The 25,791-nt window shown below is 44.9% G+C and overlaps 2 protein-coding genes and 1 non-coding gene across 3 annotated transcripts in view; 2 read left to right on the forward strand and 1 right to left on the reverse strand.

Annotated features, from left to right (window-relative positions):
• The window catches only part of CPT1B (carnitine palmitoyltransferase 1B), an 8,578-nt gene extending 5,451 nt beyond the window's left edge, over nucleotides 1-3,127 (forward strand). Inside the window, exons 10-17 of the mRNA XM_024737477.1 lie at nucleotides 1-106; nucleotides 204-320; nucleotides 734-898; nucleotides 977-1,111; nucleotides 1,207-1,359; nucleotides 1,912-2,025; nucleotides 2,560-2,652; nucleotides 2,792-3,127. The exon at nucleotides 1-106 is cut by the window's left edge and continues 237 nt beyond it. Of these exons, the coding sequence (XP_024593245.1) occupies nucleotides 1-106; nucleotides 204-320; nucleotides 734-898; nucleotides 977-1,111; nucleotides 1,207-1,359; nucleotides 1,912-2,025; nucleotides 2,560-2,652; nucleotides 2,792-2,875 (967 nt within the window). The 3' untranslated portion in view covers nucleotides 2,876-3,127. The remainder of the gene's footprint in view (nucleotides 107-203; nucleotides 321-733; nucleotides 899-976; nucleotides 1,112-1,206; nucleotides 1,360-1,911; nucleotides 2,026-2,559; nucleotides 2,653-2,791) is intronic.
• Nucleotides 3,128-7,368: 4,241 nt separating this feature from the next.
• SYCE3 (synaptonemal complex central element protein 3) overlaps nucleotides 7,369-25,791 on the forward strand; it is a 29,164-nt gene continuing 10,741 nt past the window's right edge. Inside the window, exons 1-2 of the mRNA XM_024737637.1 lie at nucleotides 7,369-7,417; nucleotides 13,751-13,859. Of these exons, the coding sequence (XP_024593405.1) occupies nucleotides 13,751-13,859 (109 nt within the window). The 5' untranslated portion in view covers nucleotides 7,369-7,417. The remainder of the gene's footprint in view (nucleotides 7,418-13,750; nucleotides 13,860-25,791) is intronic.
• LOC112394742 (U6 spliceosomal RNA) lies at nucleotides 18,212-18,318 on the reverse strand. The gene has a single exon (XR_003002197.1). It is a non-coding gene; the product is annotated as a U6 spliceosomal RNA (small nuclear RNA).

Below are 25,791 nucleotides of genomic sequence, written 5' to 3' on the forward strand. Positions count from 1 at the left end.
GTGGTTCGACAAGTCCTTCACTCTCATCGCTTTCAAGAACGGCCAGCTGGGCCTCAACACAGAACACGCGTGGGCAGACGCCCCTATCATAGGGCACCTCTGGGAGGTAGCAGGCCCTGGGAGAGGTCCCGCAGGGCAGGGGCGGGGCGGGGACGGGGGCAGCAGGGCAAGGACGGCCTCTCAGCCTGACCTTGCCCCTGCAGTTTGTCCTGGGCACCGACAGCTTCGACCTGGGCTACTCAGAGACTGGGCACTGTCTGGGCAAACCCAACCCTGTGCTGGCCCCCCCTCAGCGGCTGCAGTGGGACATTCCTGAGCAGGTGTGCGGGCCGAGAAGGGGCAGGGGTGGGTGTGCGAGAGTGACAAGTGTCTGAGATGCCCTGTGGCCCTCCCCTCTGTCCCAGCCCCACCCTCAGGGGAAGGGTCCAGAGTGTCTCATGGTCCAGACTGGCTACAGGGAGAATAGAGACCCCAGGACTATTTCGGGGCTGGAGAAAGACATGAGGTGTGAGCTCGTGTCCAGGGAGTACCTGTCAGTGCTTCCTCCCCGACAAAAGCCCAGCCAGGCATCTGTGCTGATGCCCCTGGCTTGTCCTTTGCGTCTCCTTCTCCTGAGGATGTCAAGCACACTGAGGCCTGCCCAGCCTTGCCTACATCCTCAGGCCTCCTGGACGTGACCCTGGAGTCCTCCTGGAGAGCTCTGCCCCCAGCTGACCCCTCCGTGTCTTGGCAGTGCCAGGCAGTCATCGAGAGCTCCTACCAGGTGGCCAAGGCGCTGGCTGACGACGTGGAATTGTACTGCTTCCAGTTCTTGCCCTTTGGCAAAGGCCTCATCAAGAAGTGCCGGACCAGCCCTGACGCCTTCGTGCAGATCGCCCTGCAGCTGGCATACTTCCGGGTAGGAGCCCCAGGCCACCGAGCAGGCAGGGGTGGCACCAGGGCCCACCTGCAAGATTCATCCCTCTGTGTTCCGTAGGACAGAGGCAAGTTCTGCCTGACCTATGAAGCCTCGATGACCAGGATGTTCCGGGAGGGACGGACAGAGACCGTACGTTCCTGCACCTGCGAGTCCACGGCCTTTGTTCAGGCCATGGTGCAGGGGCGCCACCTGGTGAGCCCCCCATGGCCTCGCGCTGATGTGACCGCTCGGCCTCCTGCCTGCTGTAGGGTCAGGGCTACTCTTCACTGCTCCGTTTCTGCCCCCAGAAAGCAGACCTCCGAGATCTGTTCCGGAAAGCGGCTGAGAAGCACCAGAATGCGTGCCGCCTGGCCATGACCGGGGCTGGCATTGACAGGCACCTCTTCTGCCTTTACGTGGTTTCCAAGTTCCTGGGGGTCAGCTCCCCTTTCCTGGCTGAGGTCAGTGTTGATGGGCGTGCCCTCTGTCCTCAGGCCCTCTCCTGGTGGGTCTCGGCCTGTTTTCTGTCCGGACAGCTGGGGCCAGTGTTCCCGGCCCACACGCCACCCAGGCTTGGACTGGCACCAAGCGGGAGCCTCCCCCTCGTGGAGTGGCTGTTGGCGTGAGGGGGGATGGAGAGACAAACATGATATGTCAGGTGGTGGCAGCGCTCGTGAGAGAAGGGCAGAGGCTCAGGGGAACCGGGGCGTCCAGGTGGAGGGAACCTCCAGTGCCCGGACATTGACACTGAGGCAGGAGTGTGGGATGTGGGAGGGACAGCGGGAGGGGTGGGGAGCGGAGCCAGGGGCGGAGCCAGGGGACGGACAGGCAGGTCACCTGATGGTGGGTTTTGTGCAGAGGCTGTGATGGTGAGAACAGACTAGGGGACCACGGACAGCAATCAGGAAGGTCCTGCGTCCTGTCCCTTCTGCATCCTTAGCCAGGACAGTGCCAGGCTCACGCACCTGTCCGCAGGTGTGCGTGGCACCTGACTGCCGGCCTCCCTGTTGCAGGTGCTCTCAGAACCCTGGCGCCTCTCTACCAGCCAAACTGCTCAATTCCAGATCCGCATGTTTGACCCAAACAAGTACCCCAATCACCTGGGTGCTGGCGGTGGCTTTGGCCCTGTAAGTGCCCTTGAAGGTGGACAGGTGGGAAGGACCAGGGGCTGGGGTGTCAGCGGAGAGCGCAGGGCCTCGAGGAGGTCAGGCCAGAGGCAGGAGCACAGCCCTGGACCTGCCCTGCCTGGAAACAGGATAGGTGCCTGTCGACCCCAGCAAGAAAGGTGGCTGGGACCCCACCCATGTTGACACCCACTGCTGGAGTGACCCTTCCCAGGGCTTCTGTACCCTTTGAAGTGGGCTTATGGAGACAGTCCAGATATCCCACTGAGACGCTCATGTGGGCTAGTTTGTCGGGGAGCTAGAGACCCCCTGCAAACGCGAGGGGGGCCTCCTGAGGGAACGTGCTCTTGAGCCTCCTGAGGGAACCTGAGGTCCTGGAACCCCCAGTGGGGTCTTCTCTTCTGTTTTCATACTGTTTCCTGGGGATGGGCCCTTCCTGTGAATCTTGTGGGCCAGAGCAAGGATAACATCAGCTTGGCTTCCAGATACTCAAGGTTCAGTTCACCTCTTCTTCTTCGCCCCTTGTGCTGCCCTCAGGTAGCTAATGATGGCTACGGGGTTTCCTACATGATCGCGGGTGAGAACACCATCTTCTTCCACGTCTCCAGCAAGTTCTCAAGCTCAGAGACAGTGAGTGTCTCCTGCTCCCACTCAGCCTGAGGGGGGGGTCCCCCCCCAGGGCATGTCTGGCTGGGAAAGAATCCTTCCCTGTGGGGGCAGAGGGGCGGGGGCTCACCTGGAGGTTGGTCTGAGCTCTTGACTCCCGCAGAATGCCCAGCGCTTTGGGAACCACATCCGCCAAGCTCTGCTGGACATCGCTGATCTTTTCCAAGTTCCCAAGGCTGACAGCTGAGGGCTGGAGAAATGCCAGCTGCCCTTCTGTCCCCACATTGTGGAGGAAGGGGCCTGTGGTCCACTTGCAGGCACAGCGGTGGCCGTGCACAGGTGCCCAGGCTCCAAGGACACCTCTGGAAGCAGGTGCTCCCTGGGCAGACGCTGCTCCCTGAGGGCTCAAGTGGTGGAGGTAGGGCTGGAGCAAGAAGGGAATCTTCTTTTTTTTTTTTTTCTTGCTAGATGTTAATAAAAATAAGGCTGTATAATTCTATTTTAGCCCTTAAGTACCTGTGTTTTTTGGTGGGGGAACTAGGAGTCCCTTCCCCTGCTCCGGCCTCAGGCCAGGGATGTGGCAAGGGAAGGTCTAGGGCTGGAGACTATTTGTGAGAGGTTCTGACCTGCTTTGAAAGGTGGGTCTCTGCTGTCTACACCCACATACGCACTTGGAATAAATTCTTGCCTCATAACGTCCACCTGTTCCCTGGGCCCATTTCTGTTTGTCTTCTGGAGAGTGGGGCCCTCTGTGCATGGACATGTCCTCTGCACCCCCTTGGGCTGGAGCACAGCTCTGTAGAGGCCCTCGGCATAGGGAGAAGCTACAGTCCCAGGCCTGAGGTCTGGGTGCCAAGTGGTCATGTCTGTGAGAGGGCGCACAAGATAATCTGGAGCAACAGATGCTCCTTCCCTTGGGTCGGCTGTTTTATTAAAATAATATTACGAGTAAACAAAAAATTGTTATGGAAAGTCTAAGCAGGTACCCCAATTACTATTGCTGCATGCCTAAACGAATGTACATCTCATTACTCTGGTAGGCGATGAGAACCGGACATGAATTAGATACACTCCCAGGCCTTCTCTTATTAACCAGTGTTTATTGAGCAACCACTGTCTACTTGGCTCTGTGCTGGGGATTCCCTGGTGAACAAGGCACCCCCTGCACACGGGGAATTCGCTACTCAGTGAGGCAAGCATGGATCAGGGGATGGAGCCGGTGGCAGGGAATTCGGGCTCTTGAATAATCCATTTAGCAAATACTTACTAAGCGCTACAGTGTGCTAAGCTCTGTATACAGAGCTTATATCTGGGATGCAGCAGTGAACAAAACTGGCAAAAACAATCCTTCCCTGTGCGGCAGAGTCTAGTGAGGGAGACAGGCAATAACCGAGAAGAATGAGCAAATGACATAGTAAGTCAGAGGGCAGTTAAGTACTAAGGAGAGAAGTAAGGGGAGGGAGCAATGGAGGGGTAGATGGCAATTTCAGACAGGGTGGCAGAGGCAGGCCTTCCTGAGTGGGGCCATTTGACTCAGACCAGCAGGAGATGAGGGTGCAATCCATGTATGTACCTGAGGGCAGGGTATTCCTGGCCAAGGGGGCAGCAACAGCCAATGCTTCGGGGTGGGAGGAGCCTGCTGTGGTGAAGGAACAGTACCCGAGGGCCTGTGGCTGGCGTGGAGTCGGGAGCAGCAGGAGGGGACCGGTGGAGTGGCGCAGCAAGGGCCCTGTAGGCCAGGCTCTGGGTTCTCCAAATGATGGGGGAAGCCACCGGGGTTGGAGCAGAGGGTGACATAATCTGTTGTAAACTTTTAATGGGATCACTCTGGCTAACCAGAATATTAGAACAAAGTAGGGTGCAGTAAGGATAGAAGCAAGAAGGCCTAGCAGAGGGTACGGCTCATGGTGGTGGTAAGAGTTGGGAGAAATGATGGGACTAACTGAGGGATGGAGATTCAGGATGCTAGGGAGCCATCAAAGATAATTCATGTTTTCTACTTGGGTGACTGGGTGATTAAACAAGATTTTTAAATGTTGAGTTTAACATACCTGTAAGAAACATTTGTGAAAATGTCTCATAGACTTGAAAATATAAATTGAAAGAAAGGAGATTTAGGTTCCTGATAATAGCTTTGAAGGTTGTTTGAACACTGAGAACATGAGAAGATTCCCAGGACAGAGGCTTCTAACCTCTTCTGAGTCTCTATGAGAAGCTTATAAAAATAAATCTATGCTCACAAAATAGGACATTCCGTATCAGAGCTTTCCTGGGCTTCCAAAAGTATCTTCACAGGCCTTTGCCTCTCCGGTGCCTGCGTGACCTACCCTGGGAAACTGGGACCTGGTCGGCTTCTGGGAGACATCAGCTCGCCCAGGCCTGGGAGAACAGTGAGCAGAGATTCCAACAAGCTGGCTTTTAATTAATGTTAAAATTCAGTCAAAATTCTTTTATCTGATTTGTTCTTGGTTGAAATAAGAGAAGAAAACACAGTGCTTAACCAGGGTATAAACTTCTGGTGACCATCCACCAAATGCAAATCTGCATTAGTACCCCAGAGGTGTGCAGATCTGCATTAGTTAAGGCTAGTAGCCATAACAGACAAAGCTTGAAATCTCAACGGCTTAACCCAATAGAAGTTTAATTCTTGTTCACTTGGCTGAGAGGAAGACTCTACTCCATACCATTATTCAAAGACTTGGCTGTTAGAAGTCCTACCTTCCTCAGGTAGCTCCCAATTTGCCTTGGGCATCAACATCCCGCAAGTACACGGAGGAGAGAGAGGGCTCACTCATGGGAGGCTTACATGGACTCAGCCTGGTAGTGATACAGAGCATTTCTACCCACATCCCACCAGCCAGGACTCATACTGCAAGGGAGGCTGGGAAATGTAGTCTAGCTGTGTGCCCAGGACATAAAGGAAACATTTGATGAACAGTCAGCCAGTTTCGGATGCACAAGGGGATGGGCAGACCAGACACATGTCTCTGGACTCCCTGAGGGCCCATGCTTCTTGGCCTGGGCTCTGCAGGGTGTTTCAGACGCCCACCTCCACCTGCTGGGACCTCACATTCCAGACCAACTGATCTTCTCTGAGTATCTTTCGCTCCTCCACAAGAACCCTGAGCTCCAGCTTCACTCTCAATTCCTAAAGGAGGCAGGCACCTCCACACCCTTGCCTTTGCCGAACCTCCTCCCTGGAATCCTGTGCCGTTGTTTCTCAGCCTGGTAAACTCCTACTCTTCCCTGAAGCTGCCTTCATTACCCCTCACAATTATTCCTGATTCATGTTTTTCTGGGATGCTATAACAGAAATCAGCTCTAGAAGAGTCTAAGCAAATGGTGGAATGATTGGAAGTGTGCAGGTGGCTCAGAGGTAGGAAGCAACAGCTGGAGAACCAGATTCAGAAGGGGAAGGAGCCTGGCAGCTTGGAGAGGGGACGTGGCCCAGACAGCAGACTCCTCAAGAGAGAGACGAGTCCGCACTCTATGCCCAGAACTGTCTGGCTCAGCTCCAGCTGTGTTTCCTACTCTGCGATCAGTTTGCTAAGGATCGGAATCCCTGAGGGAAAATGCAGTGGGTCCCAGGTTTGTCAGGAATCTCAAAGAGTTCAAGACATTCAAAACCGAAGTTAACAACCTCCCAAACTGGCTCCTCTGCCACTCTTCCCCATCTCAGCCGGTGGTGTCACCCTCCAGCGACTCAGCCATTCCTTCTTTCTCCCTCCCTTCCCACATTACGAAGCTTTGTCAAGGCGACCGTCTAAATGGCTTCTGACTCCGTGTACTTCCCTCCGCCACGACCACTGCCTCCCTGTCCCCAGCTCCACCATCATTCACCCAAAAACCAGCAACAGCCCCATTTCTACTCTCCCTCCGGCAAGAGAGACTGCTTCGCCATGCCCCTCTTCTGCTTCCTAACCTTCTAAGGTGCCCATCGCCCTCCAAATAAAGACCGAGCTCCCTGGACTGACCTATAGAGGCCAGAGTGATCTCTTTAGCCTCCTCTTGACCAGAGTTTTATGTGCAGCCTCTCTAAGGGCTGAGCAGCACGCTCACCTGGCCTTGCTTGGTGATCTGTGCTTTACTGCCTGGAGGCCAGAGCGCCTGGCAGAACTCGGCTGTAACCAAGGCCCGCACCTCGCAGGTGCATGGACCTGGGCCCCTGCCTCATCTCCTTGGGCCTCAGCGTCCTCTTCTGTGAGACAGCTGCAACAATGTCGGCCACCCACAGTAGCTGCGAGACAAAATACTTGGGCCTTCAGCTACTCACTCAACAATGGTTACTAGCACTTGCTGTCCAGTATACTGGAGACACAGTGGTCAAGCAGACGCCCCGCCGCCCCCACCCCCGCCGTGCACAGATTTACGCTCCAGGTGCAAGGGGGAGAACACTCCCATAAGGACGAGGGTGTCTCCCCTCATCTCAGCTCTACCATCCCTCAACCTCAGCCACTCTTCAATCCAGGTACTCGGCCCACCTGAGACGGAGAGACCCAAGCGCGGGACCACGAGGGACCAGCCGGGAGCAACCCCGCCCTTTCCGCTCCAGGCGACCAGCCAATGAGACCTCAAGGCCGGGACTTGGAACCAGCGTGAGGCGGGTGTAGTCAGGTGTTCGCAGCGCCGCCCCTTCCGCTCCAGGAGATCAGCCAATGAGGGCCAGAGGCAAGCTCCGGGGGCGGGTCTGGTAACGGAAAGGGGAGGGGCGTCATTCTGAGGAGCCGCCTCAAGCCTCGGGCTGCGGAGGAGGGTAGCCGAGCGGAGCCCGCACGCTGGGGAGCTGGAGGTGAGCTAGGCCGTTCCGCCTGGGGGTCCCGGACCCTCCCTTGGCGCCCCGACCCCCGAGAGTCACGGCGTCCCCAGGCGCTGCTCACCGCCTCACGCCAGACCGGTGGGGCGCCTACCGCTTCCTCACCCACCCGGCCCTCAACCCGGTCTCGTCACGCCGTTCTCCTCACGCCGCACCCCCGGCCCCTCACCCACACGTCCTCCAGACCCCTCACAACGCACATCCCGGACTCTGTACACCTGAACCTCTCAGCCTCGCGCCCCACCTGGACTCACGTCACACACGTCGAATTCCCTCCCATCTGCACACCAGGCGTGGTCCGAGACTCACACCGCCCAGCTGCACGAGCACCGCCGCGAGCATCACACACGCGTTCTCTTCGCATGCTCTTCACACCACGCACACGCGCACGCCTCGCAGACTCGCCGGTCCAGGTGGCCCCCGCGTCCTCGCACATTTCTCACCCCAGGAAGGGTCCCGGCCTCCGTGACAGCTCTTCGTACTGGGCGAGCGAGACCCTCGGACCACAGAGAGGGCCCAGGCCCTTGCGTTTCTCATGCCTCTGAATTCCTGTCGCCAGCACCTCAGGCCTTCACACCCTGAGGTGGCCTCTCGCCCACGGTCGGCCATCACCCTCCTTCCCTTGGCTCCGCCTCTCCATCCTAGCCCTGCCTCGGCAGCCTCACCGGGGAAGAATGCCGTGGGCCTCGATGGCGCGGCCTTCCTCCTTCACGCCAGCTCACACCCCTTCCCTGGGTCTGCCTTCCAGGCCCACCCCTCCTCTGCGATGCCCGGGGCCCTCGGCGCGGCCTCCGTCCCTCTCGGTGGCGGTGGCGCGCGCTCCATCCCCAGCCTCCCCGCCCCGCCCCTCACCTCCCCGTCCCTCTGAACCGCGTACACGCTTCAGTTCCCAGGCCAGTTACACTCGTCCGTGGTCTCTGTGCCACCCCGGGGCCCTGAGAATGCGTGCAGCCACGTGGCCTCAGCCACTGCTACCACTGCTTCTCTGCCGACCGTCTGTTCTCAGGAAGAAGCCTTCTCATTGCCGTTCGGAGGCAAGCTGGAGACCTCGAGCTTGCACAGGGACCTACCTGGCCCTTGACCTACCTGACTCCACCGTGCCTCTTTACCTTCCCTTCCCTCCATAGGGTAAGGTGACCATTCTCCTGCCTGAGACCAGGCCCTGCGCCATCAGCAACCCTTTCTCCTGATTCGTCAGCCTTTTCTGTACAGCTAATCCTTTCCACACAGACCAAAGACAGGCAAGTCTCTGCCTTCGTTAATTTAAAAAACAAAAAACTTTTACTCTGTACCACCTTCTCACTATCTCCTCTTTTTTTCTACCCTCCTCATCGAAGTTTGCATGCCCTATCTGTTTTGTCTAGTGATCCATCAGTTCTTTTTTTAAAATATTTACTTATTTTACTCATTTGGTTGTGGCAGGTCTTAGCCGTGGCAGGTGGGCTCCGTAGTTGCGGCATGCATGTGGGATCTAGTTCCCTGACCAGGGATGGAACCTGGGCCCCCTATACTGGGAGTGTGGAGTCTTAACCACTTTGCCACCAGGGAAGTCCCTAAATAGGATTATCTTATTCTAAACTTTTAATCTTATTCTAGGTCTAGCATATTTTTAATAGTAACAATGTTTTTGTTCCATTTACAAACTTAAACTTTTAATAATAAACTTAATGTATTCTACTTCTTTAAGTACCTCAGTTGTCTTAATAACAAACCATCCTACCTTCTTATATAATTCTTTTTTTTTTAATTAAAAAAGTTTTTTTGGCTGCGTTGGGTCTTCATTGCTGCTCGTGGACTTTCTCTAGTTGCGGCAAGTGGGGCCTTCTCTTGCGGAGCACAGGCTCTAGGTGCGCGGGCTTCAGTAGTTGCAGCAAGTGGGCTTCAGTAGTTGTGGCTAGCAGGCTCTAGAGCGCAGGCTCAGTAGTTGTGGCGCACGGGCTTAGTTGCTCCACGGCATGTGGGATCTTCCCGGGCCAGCGATCGAATGCGTGTCCCCTGCGTTGGCAGGCAAATTCTTAACCACTGCACCACCAGGGAGGTCCCCATGTAATTCTTATAAAAATCATAAGTAAAATTTACAAATATTGTAAACCTCAAGTTCTCTTAAATGTCCTAGAACTCCTATAAACTTACTAAGACTGTGACTTAAAATTACAACCCATAATCAATTTCACATTTTAAACTCCAGTGACAAAGCTGAGCTGCTACTCTGGTAGACCCGATTCTCTTAAACATTCAAATGCATATAATAACAGATAGTCAGGACTTCCCTGGTATCCCCTGCTTTGTGAAAGTTCACTTCCCACCACTCCACTTTTATGAAAAACCTACATTAGTACCTGTTTCACTAACCAAAAGAAATATGAAGAGGATTTTGGCTTTTATAAAAAAAAAAAAGGTAAAAAATGAAAATAGCGTCCTGCATTTGTTTTGCAGCGAGCCGTATAGAGGCAGTGTGCACCCCAGCACTGAGAGTAGCACCGCCAAGCCCATTCCCGGGGAACTACACTCTGCATCTCAGCATCAGGCTGCCACAGCTTTGAACTTTGTCTGTGAGCATCTGTGCTTTATCTTGGTTTATTTTGTGCGTTCATTAGCAAGATGTGTCCTAAGGTAATTGCTTCTTTGCCTTATGCCATTTTGGCTTATGGAAGGTTTTATACAAACACTCTACTTTTGGATAGTGGGGAAACCTGTAATTCTAGTTTTTATGCTCTTAATATTTCCTATCTTAATTCCCTACCTTCCCAGAATTATAAGTTATTCACCCATATGATCTTTAGAGTTTCCGTCTCTTGTACTTTTTATTTTTACTTTATTTATTTATTTTTAAATTGAGGTATAGTTGATTTACAATGTCGTGTTAGTTTCAGGTGTACAGCACAGTGATTCAGTTTTATGTATGTATATTTACATTCTTTTTCAGATTCTTTTCCTTATCGGTTATTACAAAATATTGAGTATAGTTCCCAGTGTCTTGTGCTTTTTAGAGTTGTCTTCTCAGCTTGCTGAGATTTCATAATGATCAGAGGACATTGGCTGGGGTTCAGTGACTCTGTAACAGTTTGCACTTGACTTCCGAAACATGACCCTCCTGGTTCTCCTTCTGCCTCTCTGGCCCCTCTTCCTCAGTCTCTTTGGCTGGTTCCTTTGCATCTCCCCAGTTTTGATGTTGGGCCTCTTCTCCATCTGTGTTTTCTCCCTTGATCTCTCCCATTCTCATGTCTTTAAATATCGCCTATATGCTGATGACTCCCAAATTTCTATCTCTAGCCTACCTTCTCCCCTGAATTCATTTATTCAGCTGCCTACTCACCATTCCCACTTGGATGCCTCATAAGCATCTTAATATGTTCAAAACTGAGTTATTTCTTTCCCATGCAAACTATCTTCTTCCAGTCTTCCTCCGTCTCAGTTAATTGTACCACCATTTCTGGTTGCCCAGTCAAATACCCTAGCGTTGTCCCTGACTTCACATTGACGCATCAGCAAATCTTGTCAGCCCTGCCCTCAAAATATACCCTGAACGGTCCTCCTTCACACTACTTGCATCAGTCCTATGCTGATCTGAGCTGTTATCTCTCACCTGCATTATTCCAGTGACCTCCTCCTAACTAGTCTCCCTGCCTCCACCCATGTCCGTTTAGCTATTCTCAATCTAGTGATTCATTAACATGTAAATCAGATTATCACCCTCCAGGCTCCCATCTGACTCAAAGAAAAAACCAAAGTCTTTTCAGTGGTCTCTAAGGCCCACCTCAATTTCACCCACCAAGTTTTGACCTTATTTTCTACTACTCTTCACTTCACTCTCTCTACACCAGCTATACCACCCTTATTGCTCTTCCTCGGGCTCATCCAGCAGGCTCCTAGCTCAGGGCCTTTGTTCTTACTATTTCCTCTGCCTGGGATGCACTTTCCCCAACATACCTGTATGGTTCACCATTCTCTCACTTCCTCCAGCTCTCTAGTCAAAATCACTTCAGCAAGGCCTTCCCTGCACACTTATCTGAAGTACAGCCACCACCCTGTACACACTCTCTCCCACCCTCCACCTCCAGTTAACTTTTTTTCTTTAGTACTTATCCCCTCCTTATATTTATTTCACTCATTAATCTTGTTCAAGGATTTTAATGTTTTGTTCACTGCTGTATCTTCAGATCTAAAATAGTACTCAATAAATAAGTGTTGAATGTATGGATAAAATAATATAAGTGGAACTTTACAACTTAATGAATTGAGCAAGCAGTCCACACGACTTAGATATGAAGTATGTATGAAGTATGTAATTACCTACTTCTTTGCCTTCACGTAGATTTTTGTAACCACCCACGTGATAGAATTATTTTACTCCATTTTGTACTTCCTTTTGTAAGAAAACTGTAGAGATTTTTAACTTTCCAGAGTTTTGTGTTATTTTCATGGATATCTTTTCATTACATCTCTTGTAAATAATAATCTCTATTTACAAGAGATTATTATTATATTTAATAATATCTCATTACATTTTGGATCTCTTAAGGCTTTCAGCTATTTTGTCACATCTTGGAACTAGATGAGAACAGGGGCAGTCGGGAGCTAGATTATGAAGGATCTTATATCTATAGTAAAGAGGTTGTATTTTATCCTGAAAGAAATAGGAGCTATTGAAGGATTTCAAACAGTGTGACATGGTTAGTTTTGTACGTTAGGAAAGGTCACTCTGGGGGTGAACTGGAAAATAGATTGGACAGGAGGAAGCTACAAGCAGGGAGACCAGTTAGGAGTCTATGACAATAGTCCAAGTGAAAGATGAAGAGAGCTTGTTCCACTAGTTCCAAACTTTATATTTTTATCTTCGGCCTGTCTCCTGAACTCCAGGCCCATGTATTCAACTGCCTATTTGTATCTCCAATTGGAGGCCTAATAGGCATCTCATAGTAGTAACATGTTCAAAATAGAGCACCTGGGAATTCCCTGGCGGTCCAGTGATTAAGACTCCAAGCTTCCACTTCAGGGGGCACGGGTTTGAGCCCTAGTCCGGGAACTAAGATCCCACATGCCACACGGCACAGCCTAAAAAAAAAAGAAAAGCACCTGGTTTACCTTCTAATCTGCTCCTCTCCTACTCTTCCCCATTTCAGTCAATAACACCACCATCCATTAAGTTGTTCTCACCAAAATTAGAAGTCATTTTACTTTCTCTCTTCCCATCACTTGCCCCTGCAAACCTTGACACAAGTCCTGTACCCAATTCTGTTGGTTTATCTTCCAAAATATAACCACAACACTTCACTTCTCACTATTCATATTATCACTGAAGTCCAAGCCACTGTCATCTCTAGACCACTTTAGTGCTCTCCTTCCACTAATTGGTCTTCCCACTCTTTCCTCCTCTCAGCCTTCTGCAGCAGTCCATTTTCCAAACAGCAGCTGAAGTCTGCTGTTACCTTAAAACATAATCACATAATCCCCTGCTCTCTCAACCTCCAGTGGCTTTTCCGCACTCTCAAAATAAAACCAAAGTTCTTGCCTACTTAGTTGATCTCATGTCCTACCACTCTTCTCCTCAACCCCATTCTCTATTCCTTAAAACACACCAGGGACACTCCCACTTCTTCTTGAGCCATTCCCTCTGTCTAGAACTCTTCCCCTAGATCTTCACATGACAACTCCTTTTTGTCATTCAAATGGCAGTTCAAATGTCACTTCATTAGAAAGGACTTCTTGGACTTTACAAGCCAAAGCATTTCTCCCCATGAAAAATCTTTATTACACCATCCTTTTTATTTTCTTTGTAGCAGTGACCACAAACTGAAGGTATCTTTATGAAACTGTTAACTTGGCTATTATCAGTCTCTCTCCCTGGAATGGAAGCTCCATGACAGCATCCAGTCTATTTGGATCCTCAGATACGCTGCAGTGTCCCCAGAGCCATAGTAGATGTCTGGCACATAGTAGATGCCCAGTAAATCTGTAATCAATGGTGGATAATGGAATGGACCTCAATTAAAGCAGCAACCTTGGAGAGAGGGAGGAAGGCAGTGATAGGAGAGACTTTAAAGAGCTGGGCCAGGCTATGATCTCCACAAGGGCAGGATTCAGTTTACTGGTGACTCTCAAGCACTGACCCTTCCTGACCCATAGATGATTTAATGTTTATTCCATAAACAAATACAATTGGTGAGTTTCAGTGACCCCTTAGGTCAGGAAGATAAGAGGAGTTAAAGATGACCTAAGTTTTCCGGCTTGGGCTACCCAGCTGAGTAGTGGAGCTAGAATTGAAACACTGGTTTGTCTCACTGCATCTTCTTTCTGTGCACTGCCTAGATGGCTGATTCTGACCCTGGTGAAAGAAACTATGAAAACATGCTGAAAATGCTGTCAGACCTGAATAAAGACTTGGAAAAGCTATTGGAAGAGATGGAAAAAATCTCAGGTAAGATGTTTTCCCAGGCAGGGTACCTTCACCCTTCTTTCCAAGAGCTCAAATCCTCCCTACACTTCTAAGCTCAAATCAAGCGCCTTCTCAACCAGGTCTTCCCTGACTACTTTTCAACTTCTGCACCATAGAACTACTGTACCACAAGATTTTACACGAACCTCTGAATATTGCCTTGACTCGTTTTCTGATTATTTTATGTGCGTTTGCATCTTATTTCTGCAAATGGGCTGTTATCTTTTTGAGGGCAGAAATAGTGACTTCTTCTTTTGTAACTGGGCACACAGTACCATACCCAAGCTCAAGTACTCAGCAAATGACAAATTATGTTAATATAACACCTGTGAACAAAGTTGGAACATACTTTCTGTGAATCATTTAAATAAGAAGAGTTCAGAGAAATAGTGCTAAGACTGGCGAGGTGCTGAAATGGGAGGTACAGCCAGTGTAATGAAGCAGCAGTAGAGTTCAACAAATTTCTCCATTTTTGGAAAAAAATGTTTGTCTGTTATTTTATTCAACATGTTTCCACTAAGCGGTAACTAGCAGTGGTAGTGATACCATTATAAGTTTTTAATTTGTTCTTTACTAGTTCAGAATATGTGTAATTCTTATAATTGTGTGAGCCTAAGTTTTGCTAGAGAAAACCATAATGTAAAACAAATTTTAGAAAGCCTGCATACTCTACTCAAATGAAAACAAATTATTTTTAAGGACATTATTAGTTTATAAATAATCTCCATTTATTACAACAGTCTTCAGAAAATTTCTGCTTAGAAATGTTTGCAATTTTGTGCCCATGTACTTGAAAGTCTTATATATACCTTGCTAAAATGTTCTATAATTCATTTTCCACTATAAGTTATTTAATTCCTTCAATCTAATTAAATAGTCTCTTATTTAACAGCATTTACTAAGCACCTACTATGTGCTTTTCTAAGAATACAAAGTTGAATAGAGATGCTCCTTCATTAGAAGAAGTGGGCAGGGGCCAGAAACAGACATCAAGATGACTAATTATAATTTAAATATATAAATTAAAATTAAAGCACATTTTAACTTTATGTTAAAATTATAACCTGGGAAATGCTAATAATGGTGTATACCAAGTACCAGGGAGGTAGAAGAGAAGAAGGAGAGGCTGACTGCCTGGGGAAGCAAGTGAGGCTTTGAACAGAGCAGAGCACTAGGGAAGCAGCAGGGATTGGACAGATGGGGTAGGGCCCGTGGGTAGGAGGAGATAGCCAAGGCTGTGTGCCCGTGTGGGAAAGACTGACATAGTCAAGAAGTCATATTAGTGCATGAGATTCACAAAGAGGCAGGCCAAAGAAAGAAGAGGCTGAAAAGGTGAGAAGAAGGGTCTTCAGCGCCAAGCTAAAGAGGTTTACCTTTCTTGTTCAGGTGATAGGGAGCCATTTGGGATTTCAAGGAAGACACTTGCCTTTTGAAAAGATACCTCTGGTAGCAGTGTGAGAGATGGTTCGGAGAGGGAAGACTAGAGGCAGGAAGGCCAATTAGGAATGTTTTGCAGAACTAAAGGCTAAAAAGGGGCTAGCCTTACCTCAGGCTTGGCACTGAGAACAATAAGAGAATAACAGATTTCTGTGATAGCATCTCTTATTGATTTGTAAGAGCTCTTTATGTATTAAGACTTGTTCAAAATTGTAGTAAATATTTTTCCCAGTTTGTTATTTTCCTTTAATTTTGTATACGAAGCTTTGGTAAACAGAAGTCATATGTAGTAAAAATGTATCAATATTTTCCTTTCCGATTTATTCCCATTACTGTGATGCCTAGAAAACCTTTCCCTAATCCAAGATCAGTGAAATAGTCATTTATATTTTCTTCTACTTTGTGTTTGTTTTTTCTTCTTCTTTTTTTTTTATAAATTTATTTATTTATTCTTGGCTGCATTGGGTCTTCTTTGCTGCACACAGGCTTTCTCTAGTTGTGGCGAGCGGGGGCTACTCTTTGTTGCAGTGCACAGGCTTCTCATTGCGGTGGCTTCTCTTGTTGCGGAGCACAGGCTCTAGGCACGTGGGCTTCAGTAGTTGTGGCACACAGACTCAGTAGTTACGGCTCACGGGCTCCAGAGCAGAGGCTCAGTAGTTGTGGTGCACATGCTTCATTGCTCCGCGACATGTGGGATCTTCCCGGACCAGGGCTCGAACCCGTGTCCCCTGCATTGGCAGGCAGATTCTTAACCACTGCGCCACCAGGGAAGTCCTGTTTGTGTTTTTAAACATTTAATTCTAAACTATCTGGTGTGCCAAAGGAGCCAGGCTGTGTACTGCATTTTTATTTAGATTCACTAGAGTCTCTCTTTTTGGCAAATAATTCCAACAGTAATTAAGGTAATAGTTAAGTAAGTTATTAAGTAATAATAAAAGTTAATATTGCTAAGATGATATTACTAAGGTAGTAGTGTTGTAAAAACAATGCTCTCTCACCTTAGAGACAAGGTTGACAGGTGTTTATATGGAAACAAGTCACATAAAAGACTTAGCTTTACAATTTTAAAAATTTGTCTTTTAAGTTTTCTAAGTAAACCTGAAATTGTTTGATAGATTCAACTATTGTATTTAAGCATCTGCACATCCTGGAAGGCTTGTGTACTTCCTTTCTCACAGAAATAAAACAAATGTAGCCTGCATCTACTTGGCATGAATGAGGCTTCTGCGGTGCATCATTCCACATCCCCTCCCCTTGGTGCTTTTCCACATCACATTCCTTGAGTTGATGGAAGGTCCATTATTTCCCCTTTAGCTTATTCTTTCCTTCGTTTTAGTTGCACATATTTTCCTCTTTTTATTATTCTATTTTTATATAAATGTTCTGCACAGTTGTCTAATTTGGGGGACAATATACATCTTTCAAATTTTTTCTTTAGCAGTTTATCAGCTGGTTTTTCAGATATGTTTTTATCAACATATAAGCAACCGCAGGTTAAATAGTATTAAAACGTTTTGTAAAGTTTACCTTTTGTAATTTCTTAAGTAAACAGTACGTTCTTGGGTCCACGGACTCAAATCCAACGGTTGAGAACAATAAAGTATTTTTCTACCTGAAGTGTAAGCAGCAGAACTATTTTGTCATCGTGTCTCTAGGTCAAGTTAGGGTAAATATTGTTGACAGAAGTGGCATGTTTTGGGGCCATGATGAATCTCACACCCTTACCCTTTAGGTTAAACTTAAAGTGAAGCCCAACACGTAAGTTCTTGGCCTCTGTTGTCCCTGGGAAGGCTCTTGCCCAATTTTTCCAGTGACCACACAGGGCAAGGAAAGTCACCAAACAAGCAGTCATCAACTATCAAAGGCACCAACCAGCAAATAAATGTAAGTGTGCATATTTATATGTATTTATATAAATACACATGCATATTTTAAACTATTAAGTATATATGCATAACTTAAGCAATATTAAAAAGCCAAATCATCTTGACTCCAAGGCTTAAAGTTTCTCTTTCTGTTCTCTTGAACTTAAGTCAACTCATGACCTAGGATACAGTACAAATTTAGCTGTAGAATGCCTTATGGGGGTGAGCCTTGAGAATGTACAATTTCTCAGGTAGAAGGAGAGATTCTAACTTGGTTTCCCTCATCCCCAAATCCATCCCATCCTATCCTGTTAGTTTAGAAGTAATTTCTTTATTACTCATGAAGTTTTTATATATAGTAGAGCAGAGATAGCTAACCTGTTATATAATATGTTAGGTTTTATGGCTTATCACACTGGTTTCATTATTATTAATCAGTGAGTTCCCCTTCATTATTCTTTTTTCTTTCCTTTTTTCTTTTTATACCTATTCTCACATGTTTATTCTCCAGATGAATAATAGATTCATTTAATATTTTATTTGGAATTGTGTTAAACCTATATGTTAATATAGAAAGAATGATATATATATATATTTTAAAAATATTTATTTATTTATTTATTTATTTAAGAATGATGTATTTTTAACATTAAGCATTCTCAGGTAGGAATGTGCTATTTCTCTCCAATTATTCCAGTGTTCTTTAACATGTCTTTAACATGTCTCAAAGGGTTTTGCAATATTTTTCTCCAGATTTTTTTTGCCTTCAATTTTATTTTATTTTTTCCAGTTTTATTGAGATATAATTGATACATAATACTGTATAAGTTTAGATTGTATAACATAATGACTTGATATATGTATATATTGCAAAATGATTACCATAATGCATTTAGTTAATATCCACCACCTCACATGGTTACAAGTTATTTTTTCCCTTACGATGAAAACTGTAAAGATACTATTCCCTTAGTAACTTTCAAATATACAATGCAGTCTGGTTAACTATAGTCATCATGCTGTTCGTTACATAAAAATGTGAACTACTTCACAAATTTGCAGGTCATCCTTGCACAGCGGCCATGCCAATCTTTTCCGTATCATTCCAATTTTAGTATATATGCCATCAAAGGGGGCACTCTCCAGAGTTTTCAGTACATTTATTCTGTGTTTCTGTTCCTATTATAAATGGGGTGTTTTTCTATTTTATTTACTAAATAATTAATACTAGTGTACAGGAAGGCTGTAGATTCTTGGATATTTTGTATTATTCTAATAATAATAATAGTAGTAATTTTATTATTCATAGCTTATGTTTATTGTTTACCATGTATTGGTCTCTTTACCATATGCTTTACACACATTATCTCACTTATTCTTCCTAACAGGTTTATGGGGGAGAGACACTATTATTATTTCCACTTTACATATGAAGAGGAAATTAGAGCTTACAGAGTTTACATAACTTTTTCAGGGAATTCCCTGGTGATCCCATGATTAGGATTCAGCGGTTTCACTGCCAGGGCCCGGGTTCAATCCCTGGTCAAGGAACTAAGATCCCACAGGCTGTGCAACACAGCCAGAATAAATAAATAACTTGCTCAAAGGCACTTGGTCAAACTGTAGTGATATCCAGCTCTACTCAGCCTCTAGAGTCTTCTTTTTCTGTATTCTGAAATTATACGTATAGTATTTGGAAACAACTCTTCATTGAACAGTTAATGGTGAAACTGCTAGAGATAACTTCTGATAACTTTTTCAATTTCTTGTTTGGTTAATGCTTTAAGATTGTGTCAGTTTGTGTATTTCATTTATCCTCCCACTTCATCCATTTCATCAGTATTTTCTAATTTATTAGATTACTGCTATATATAGCATTATAGCATTTTAAAATAAATAACTATTATTAGATGATTGTAATGAATAATCATGTTTATTATTTAATAAATATTAATAATTCATAAGTTGATAATTATTAAATAAACAACGATTTTTAAAAGAAATGTTGCATGTACATTGTTTTTAAAATACAAAGTAAATTCAATTAAAATAGAAAATAACAAGAAAAGTTTAAAATCAGCAAAATCCAGCCACTCAGAATTAACTACTGTTAACACTGGCAAACGTGATTCCAACTCTCTCTCTATGCAAAAACAGAATAATGGACCGATACGGGATGCATAGAGGAATCTTTTTTTGACAGATACACTTTAATGAAAATGGAATCATACTATACAAGCTACTTTTAAAATAAAGAGTACTACCTTTAATTTTACTTAAGAATTTAAACTGAAGTGAAACTGAAGAAATTCTTTACTTAAAATAAGTATTTCTTCACCATAAAAACTATACTAAAATTAAGAAAGTTTGTGGGGAAACATTAAGGAAATTAGTGTTATTTCTTCAGTTGTATCTTTTTTTTTTTTAGTTGTATCTTTTATCTTTATTCAGGATCTAATAACACTGATTAGTAGTATTTATGCCTTATTAATTGCTATATCCTATACTAAGCACTATATGAATTTGTTCATTTAATCCTCACAACAATTTTTGAGATATAGGGATTGTTATTATCCCTATTTACAAGTAAAGAAACTGAGACACGACTGTCCTTCGTGATACTATTACCTGTATTTGTATATTATCAAGTACAAATAATGTTTACATTAACAATAACATTTACAACATTTACACTCTATTCTGTAATCATAATTCCTAAGGTTGTTGAGACTCACCCATTCTGTATTCAAATAATTCAAAGAGTTAAACCTAGTAACTATAGCTTTGCACATTGTATTCTTTGAATTCATAAATGCTTAAGAATATATCTATGTTTGTAACTGGATGGTAACTTGGTTAGGTATATAATTATTTTCTTTATAACGTAAAATATGTTTTCAGCATTTAGTGGCACTGTGAAGATGTGTGAAACACTCTGCCTCTTAAAAGTGACTTTTCTGCCTGTAAGATTCTTTCTTTATTCTTGTAGTTCTATACTTCACCAGCGTAAGATTGCTGTTAATACGCTCTGACATGTTTCCTAGGACATGTTAGATCTCTAGAGCTGCAGATTTGAGTATTTTTTATTTATTTATTTTATTTTATTTATTTATTTTTGGCTGCGTTGGGTCTTCGTTGCTGTGCGCGGGCTTTCTCTAGTTGCGGTGAGCGGGGTCTACTCTTCGTTGTGGTGCGCAGGTTTCTTATTGTGGTGGCTTCTCTTGTTGTGGAGCACGGGCTCTAGGCTCGCGGGCTCAGTAGTTGTGACTTGCAGGCTCTAGAGCGCAGGCTCAGTAGTTGTGGTGCATAGGCTTAGTTGCTCCGCTGCATGTGGGATCTTCCTGGACCAGGACTCGAACCAGTGTCCCCTGCATTGGCAGGTGGATTCTTAACCGCTGAGCCACCAGGGAAGCCCGATTTGAGTATTTTTATAAGATCTTATTCAGTTATCGTATCTTTGGATACTTTTAATTCTATTTATTTGGTTTATTTCTTCAGAAATTCCAGTTATCCATATTGTCTGTCTCTTTTTGTCTTATCTTCATCATCATCTCTGTAATCCATTTTATTTCTTTGTTATTTTCCATTTTACTTTGTGTCAGTGCCTCAAGACTGTCCCCCTGTTCCCTGATTATGCTGTTGTATAACAATTTTCTTGTCTCTTTATTTTCAACCTCAGATGTAGAGAATTGATTTTATCATACTCCTCAGTTTGTGATACATTATGATCATTGGTCCCTGCAGGGCACTACTAGTTTAATTTTTTTATTTATCCCCTTCGGTCCCCATGCTCCATTCCCTTTCCTCTCTCCACCCGTAGGCAACAATTCTAATGTGTATTTTTTGTGTGTGTATGTTCTTGTGAAATGTATATTGCTATTTTATACATTTATTTGAAATTTCTATAAATGGTAAATTTATGTTAAATTTCTATAAATGATTATATATTTTTCGTACTTTTTTTTCATTCAGAATTATGTGTGTCAGCTCTTTCCAAGATGCTGTTACTTTCCAATCTGTTACTTTTAAATGTTACAAAGTATGCAATAGTGTACATCATGAGTGGCTAGGCTAGGCCACATGGGTGATAATATAGAAGTTTAAGCTCAACGCATCTGTAGGACCTGTGGATGAAGACAGAGTCTCAGAGAAGGGCATATGGGCAGGGAAAGCATCTTAATATGCATTTGTTTTTCTACATTCTAAATTAATTGGATTTCTGGGCTTTCTTCGTCCTGCCTTCCCTAAAATTTTATTATTGTTTTAGTAAAACTTTGAGTTAAATGCTTTATTCATTTATTTTTATTCCTTTTTAAGTTATGAAAACATTTGGAGCTGTGCATTTATCTCTAGATATGTCATTGCAACCCATAAGTACTGATAAATAGTGTTCTTGTTTTTTATTGCTTTTAAGTCACCTTTATTTAGGTATAAGTAAATAATAAAATAGATACTTTAAGTGTAATGTTCACTGAGTTTTGCAAAATGTATACACCAGTATAACTAACACTATTGTCAAAGTACAAATTATTTCTGTCTCTCCAAAGTGTTTCCTTTTGCCCCTCCCCAGTCAATTCCCACTCTTCCTTCCCCAGCACCAGGCAACAACTGATATACTTGCCTAGAGTTTCATATAAACGGAATCACCGTGTATACACTTGTGTCTGGCTTCCTTTGCTCACCAGGTCCAGTCAGCATAATATCAATATAATGGAAGAGCTTGATGTCCTGTGGAAGGGAAAGGCAACTAAGGAGCTGGAGAGTCGATATACCTGAATTAGGATAATGAAAATGTATTGTTAGCCTTGTCAGTGGAAACCAAACTGCTTTAGGTGGTGTTTACTAAGAGGTATAGAGAAAACAGCATTTTTCAGATCAATAGCTGCACACTAGGTACCGGGGGGGGATGTGTTAATTTGTTCAAGCAACGAAACCACATCTGGAACAGCAGCTGCAGTTGGAGTCACCACCTGATTGAGTTTACAATAATCCACTGTCATTCTCTCAGACTTGTCTTCTGTACAGGCCAAACAGGCAAGTTGAATGGGGCTGTGGTGGAGTTACCCTCTGCATCTTTCAAGTCCTTAATGGTGGTAATAATCTTGGCAATCCCTCCAGGAATACAGTGTTGCGTTTAGTTTACTACTTTCTTAGGTAGAGGCAGTTCTAGTGGTTTCCACTTGGTCTTTCCTACCAAATAGCCCTCACTCTGTGGATTAGGGAACAAATGTTGGGATTCTCCCAGTTGCTGAGTATATATATTTCAATTATGCATCTTGGAACTGAGAAAATTACCATAAAGTGGGTTCAGAAGCCCACTAAGCCCACTGTGAGACAGACCTCAGCTAGAACTCCATTGATAACCTTACCTCCATAAGCCCCTCTTCTGACTGGTAGATCACTACACTGGTAGCGATGTTTTGGGTCACCAGGAATTAATGTCAGTTCAGAGCCAGTGTCTAATAGTCCCCAAAAGGTCTGATATTTTCCCTTCCCGCGATGGGCAGCCCTCCAGCTGCACTGTTGTAGGGTGCCTCTTCCTGAAGCTGACGATCATGTGAAGAGGAAAAATAACTAAACAAGTAGTTCCAACAGATTTCTATGCGTGTTAAGACTGAATAATCTGCGTGGTGCTATGGTAGCCAAAAGTGGAACCTAATTTGATATAAGGAGCCAAGGAAGGCCTCCTTCAGCTAAGACTGAAATATGGACATGAGTTAGCTGAATGAAAGAGGAAAGGAGAAGAGTGAAGAGATGAGAGTTTCTGAATACAGAAAGAATAGCAGGTTTAGAAGGATGTGGGGAAGAGTGAGTTCACTTATGGATATGCTGAGTGGGAAGGGCCAGGTTTTTTTTGTTTTTTTTTTAAGAGATTGTCCAATTTTTTTTTTTAATATTGACATATGTCTTAAATTTATTTATTTATTTATTTTTGGCTGTGTTGTGTCTTCGTTTCTGTGCGAGGGCTTTCTCTAGTTGTGGCAAGCGGGGGCCACTCACTATCGCGGCCTCTCTTGTTGCGGAGCACAGGCTCCAGACGCGCAGGCTCAGTAGTTGTGGCTCACGGGCCTAGTTGCTCCGCGGCATGTGGGATCTTCCCAGACCAGGGCTCGAACCCGTGTCCCCTGCATTGGCAGGCACACTCTCAACCACTGCGCCACCAGGAAAGCCCAAGGCCAGTTTTATATATTGTCAAAAATATAATCACAGAGCCAATGCAAACGGTATAATGTACCAATATAAACTGGTGTAGCCGTTATGGAAAAGAGTATGGAGGTTTCTCAAAACATTAAAAATAGAACTACCTAGGGGCTTCCCTGGTGGCGCAGTGGTTGAAAGTCCGCCTGCTGATGCAGGGGTTGCGGGTTCGTGCCCCGGTCCGGGAAGATCCCACATGCCGCGGAGCGGCTGGGCCCGTGAGCCATGGCCGCTGAGCCTGCGCGTCCGGAGCCTGTACTCTGCAACGGAAGAGGCCACAACAGTGACAGGCCCACGAACCGCAAAAAAAAAAAAAAAATAGAACTACCACATGATCAGCAATTCCCCTTCTGGGTATATATCCAGGAAATTATGCAAGAAGAATGCATTCTGGAGATGTACAGCATCATGACTACAGCTAATATGATATTGTATACTTGAAATTTTCTACAAATGTAGATCTTAAGTGTTCTCTCCATACCAAAAAAAAAAAAAAACCCCACCTAACTGTGAGGTGATGGAAATGTTAATTAGCTTGATGCTAATAATCATTTCACAATGCATACAATATCAAAACATCACATCGGGGCTTCCCTGGTGCCGCAGTGGTTCAGAGTACACCTGCCGATGCGGGGGACACGGGTTCGTGCCCCGGTCTGGGAAGATCCCACATGCCACGGAGCGGCTGGGCCCGTGAGCCATGGCCGCTGGGCCTGCATGTCCGGAGCCTGTGCTCCGCAACGGGAGAGGCCACAACAGTGAGAGGCCCGCGTACCGGGAAAAAAAAAAAAAAATCACATCGTACACCTTAAATATATACAGTTTTTATTTGTCAATTATACTTCAGTAAAGCCGGAAAAATATAATCCCAGAGCTCAAAGACTGAGGGGTTAAAGCACTGTTCATTCATTCATTCATTCGTTCAACAAACACTATTTTTTAAAAATATTTATTAATTAATTTATTTAGGCTGCGCCGGGTCTTAGTTGCAGCATGTGGATTCTTAGTTGTGGCATGCATGTGGGATCTAGTTTCCTGACCAGGGATCAAACCTGGGCCCCCTGCACTGGGAGCATGGAGTCTTACCCACTGGGCCACCAGGGAAGTCCCAACAAACACTTTCTAAATAACCACCTATGCCAAGCCCTAAGCTCAAGTTGCTTATAATCTAATGGAGAAATAAATGTACAGACACATAAATGCAATATACTATGTTAATTGCTATAATAAAAGGATATTAAAATTTCAATGAGATTTTGGATGAGTGACTGAAATCTGTGTAGTAAATTGTGGAATTTTTTAAGAGGAGGTGTGGAGCATTTCTCTGAAGTATTGTGAGGAGTTCCCCAGATAGACAGGTGGCAAGGAAGGCTTTCAGACAAAAAGAACAGTTTGTGCCAAGGAACAAAAGAATAAGAAAGCTGGTTGGACTTAGGGTTCAATTACTGTTGAATACACTATAAGTGGAAGTGATAGAGAGTAAATCTAAATGAATCATCTGGGGTCAGATCATGAAAGATTTCGTGTGCCACACCAAGAAATCATCCTACAGGCAACGGGAATAACTGAAGAAAGTTAGGCAGTGGAATGACATGAAGAGATAAGTGTTTTAGAAAGATTCTGTAGCAGTGTAGAGGACACTGGGAGCTAGCTCAGCAATGACCTAACCAATAAATACATGAGATGATAAGCCACTGTTAGTGAAAGTCCACAGAAACAAGAGTCAACATATTTACATCTCCAAGGACTATAGATGAGGTCGGATGCAGCCTCCTCAAAATCCAAAATCCTATGAACAGTGAGTTTGAGGCACTTTAAACTTTCATTAATGCTCTCCTCAAAATCTTTACAGTTTTCTAGCTTCCAACAACTGTCGCATTCCAAAGCTACTCTTACATTTTAGGTTTTTGTTACAGCAGCACCATACTCTCAGTACCAAGGTCTGTATTAGTTATCTACTTGCTGCGCTACAAATTAACCCAGACTCGGCAGGTCCAAACAAGAAACATTTATTATCACAATTGTTGAGGGTCAGGAGTCTGAGAATGGCTTAGCTGCGTGGTTCTGGATGTGGTTTTCATGAGTTTGCAGTCAAGTTGTAGGTCATGGCTTCAATCTCTGGAGACTTGACTGGATGCTGGAGAGTCTCCTTCCAAGCTCACGTAGCTGTTGGCAGGAGGCTTTCTATGCAGCCTCTCCACAGGGCTGGTCATGTAATAATTTCCCTCAGAGCAAGTGATCCAAGAAATATTTATATATATAATAGAGAGAGAACCCAAGACAGAAGATACAGTCTTTTATCATCTAATCTTGGAATTGACATACCATCACTTCTGCCATAATCTGTTGGTCACATGGATCAACTCTGGCACAATGTGAGAGAACTACAGAAGGGTGTGACTACCAGAAGGTAG

Source organism: Neophocaena asiaeorientalis, unplaced genomic scaffold (genome assembly GCF_003031525.2).
Source record: "Neophocaena asiaeorientalis asiaeorientalis breed wild unplaced genomic scaffold, Neophocaena_asiaeorientalis_V1.1 scaffold242, whole genome shotgun sequence".
Taxonomy (NCBI): domain Eukaryota; kingdom Metazoa; phylum Chordata; class Mammalia; order Artiodactyla; family Phocoenidae; genus Neophocaena; species Neophocaena asiaeorientalis.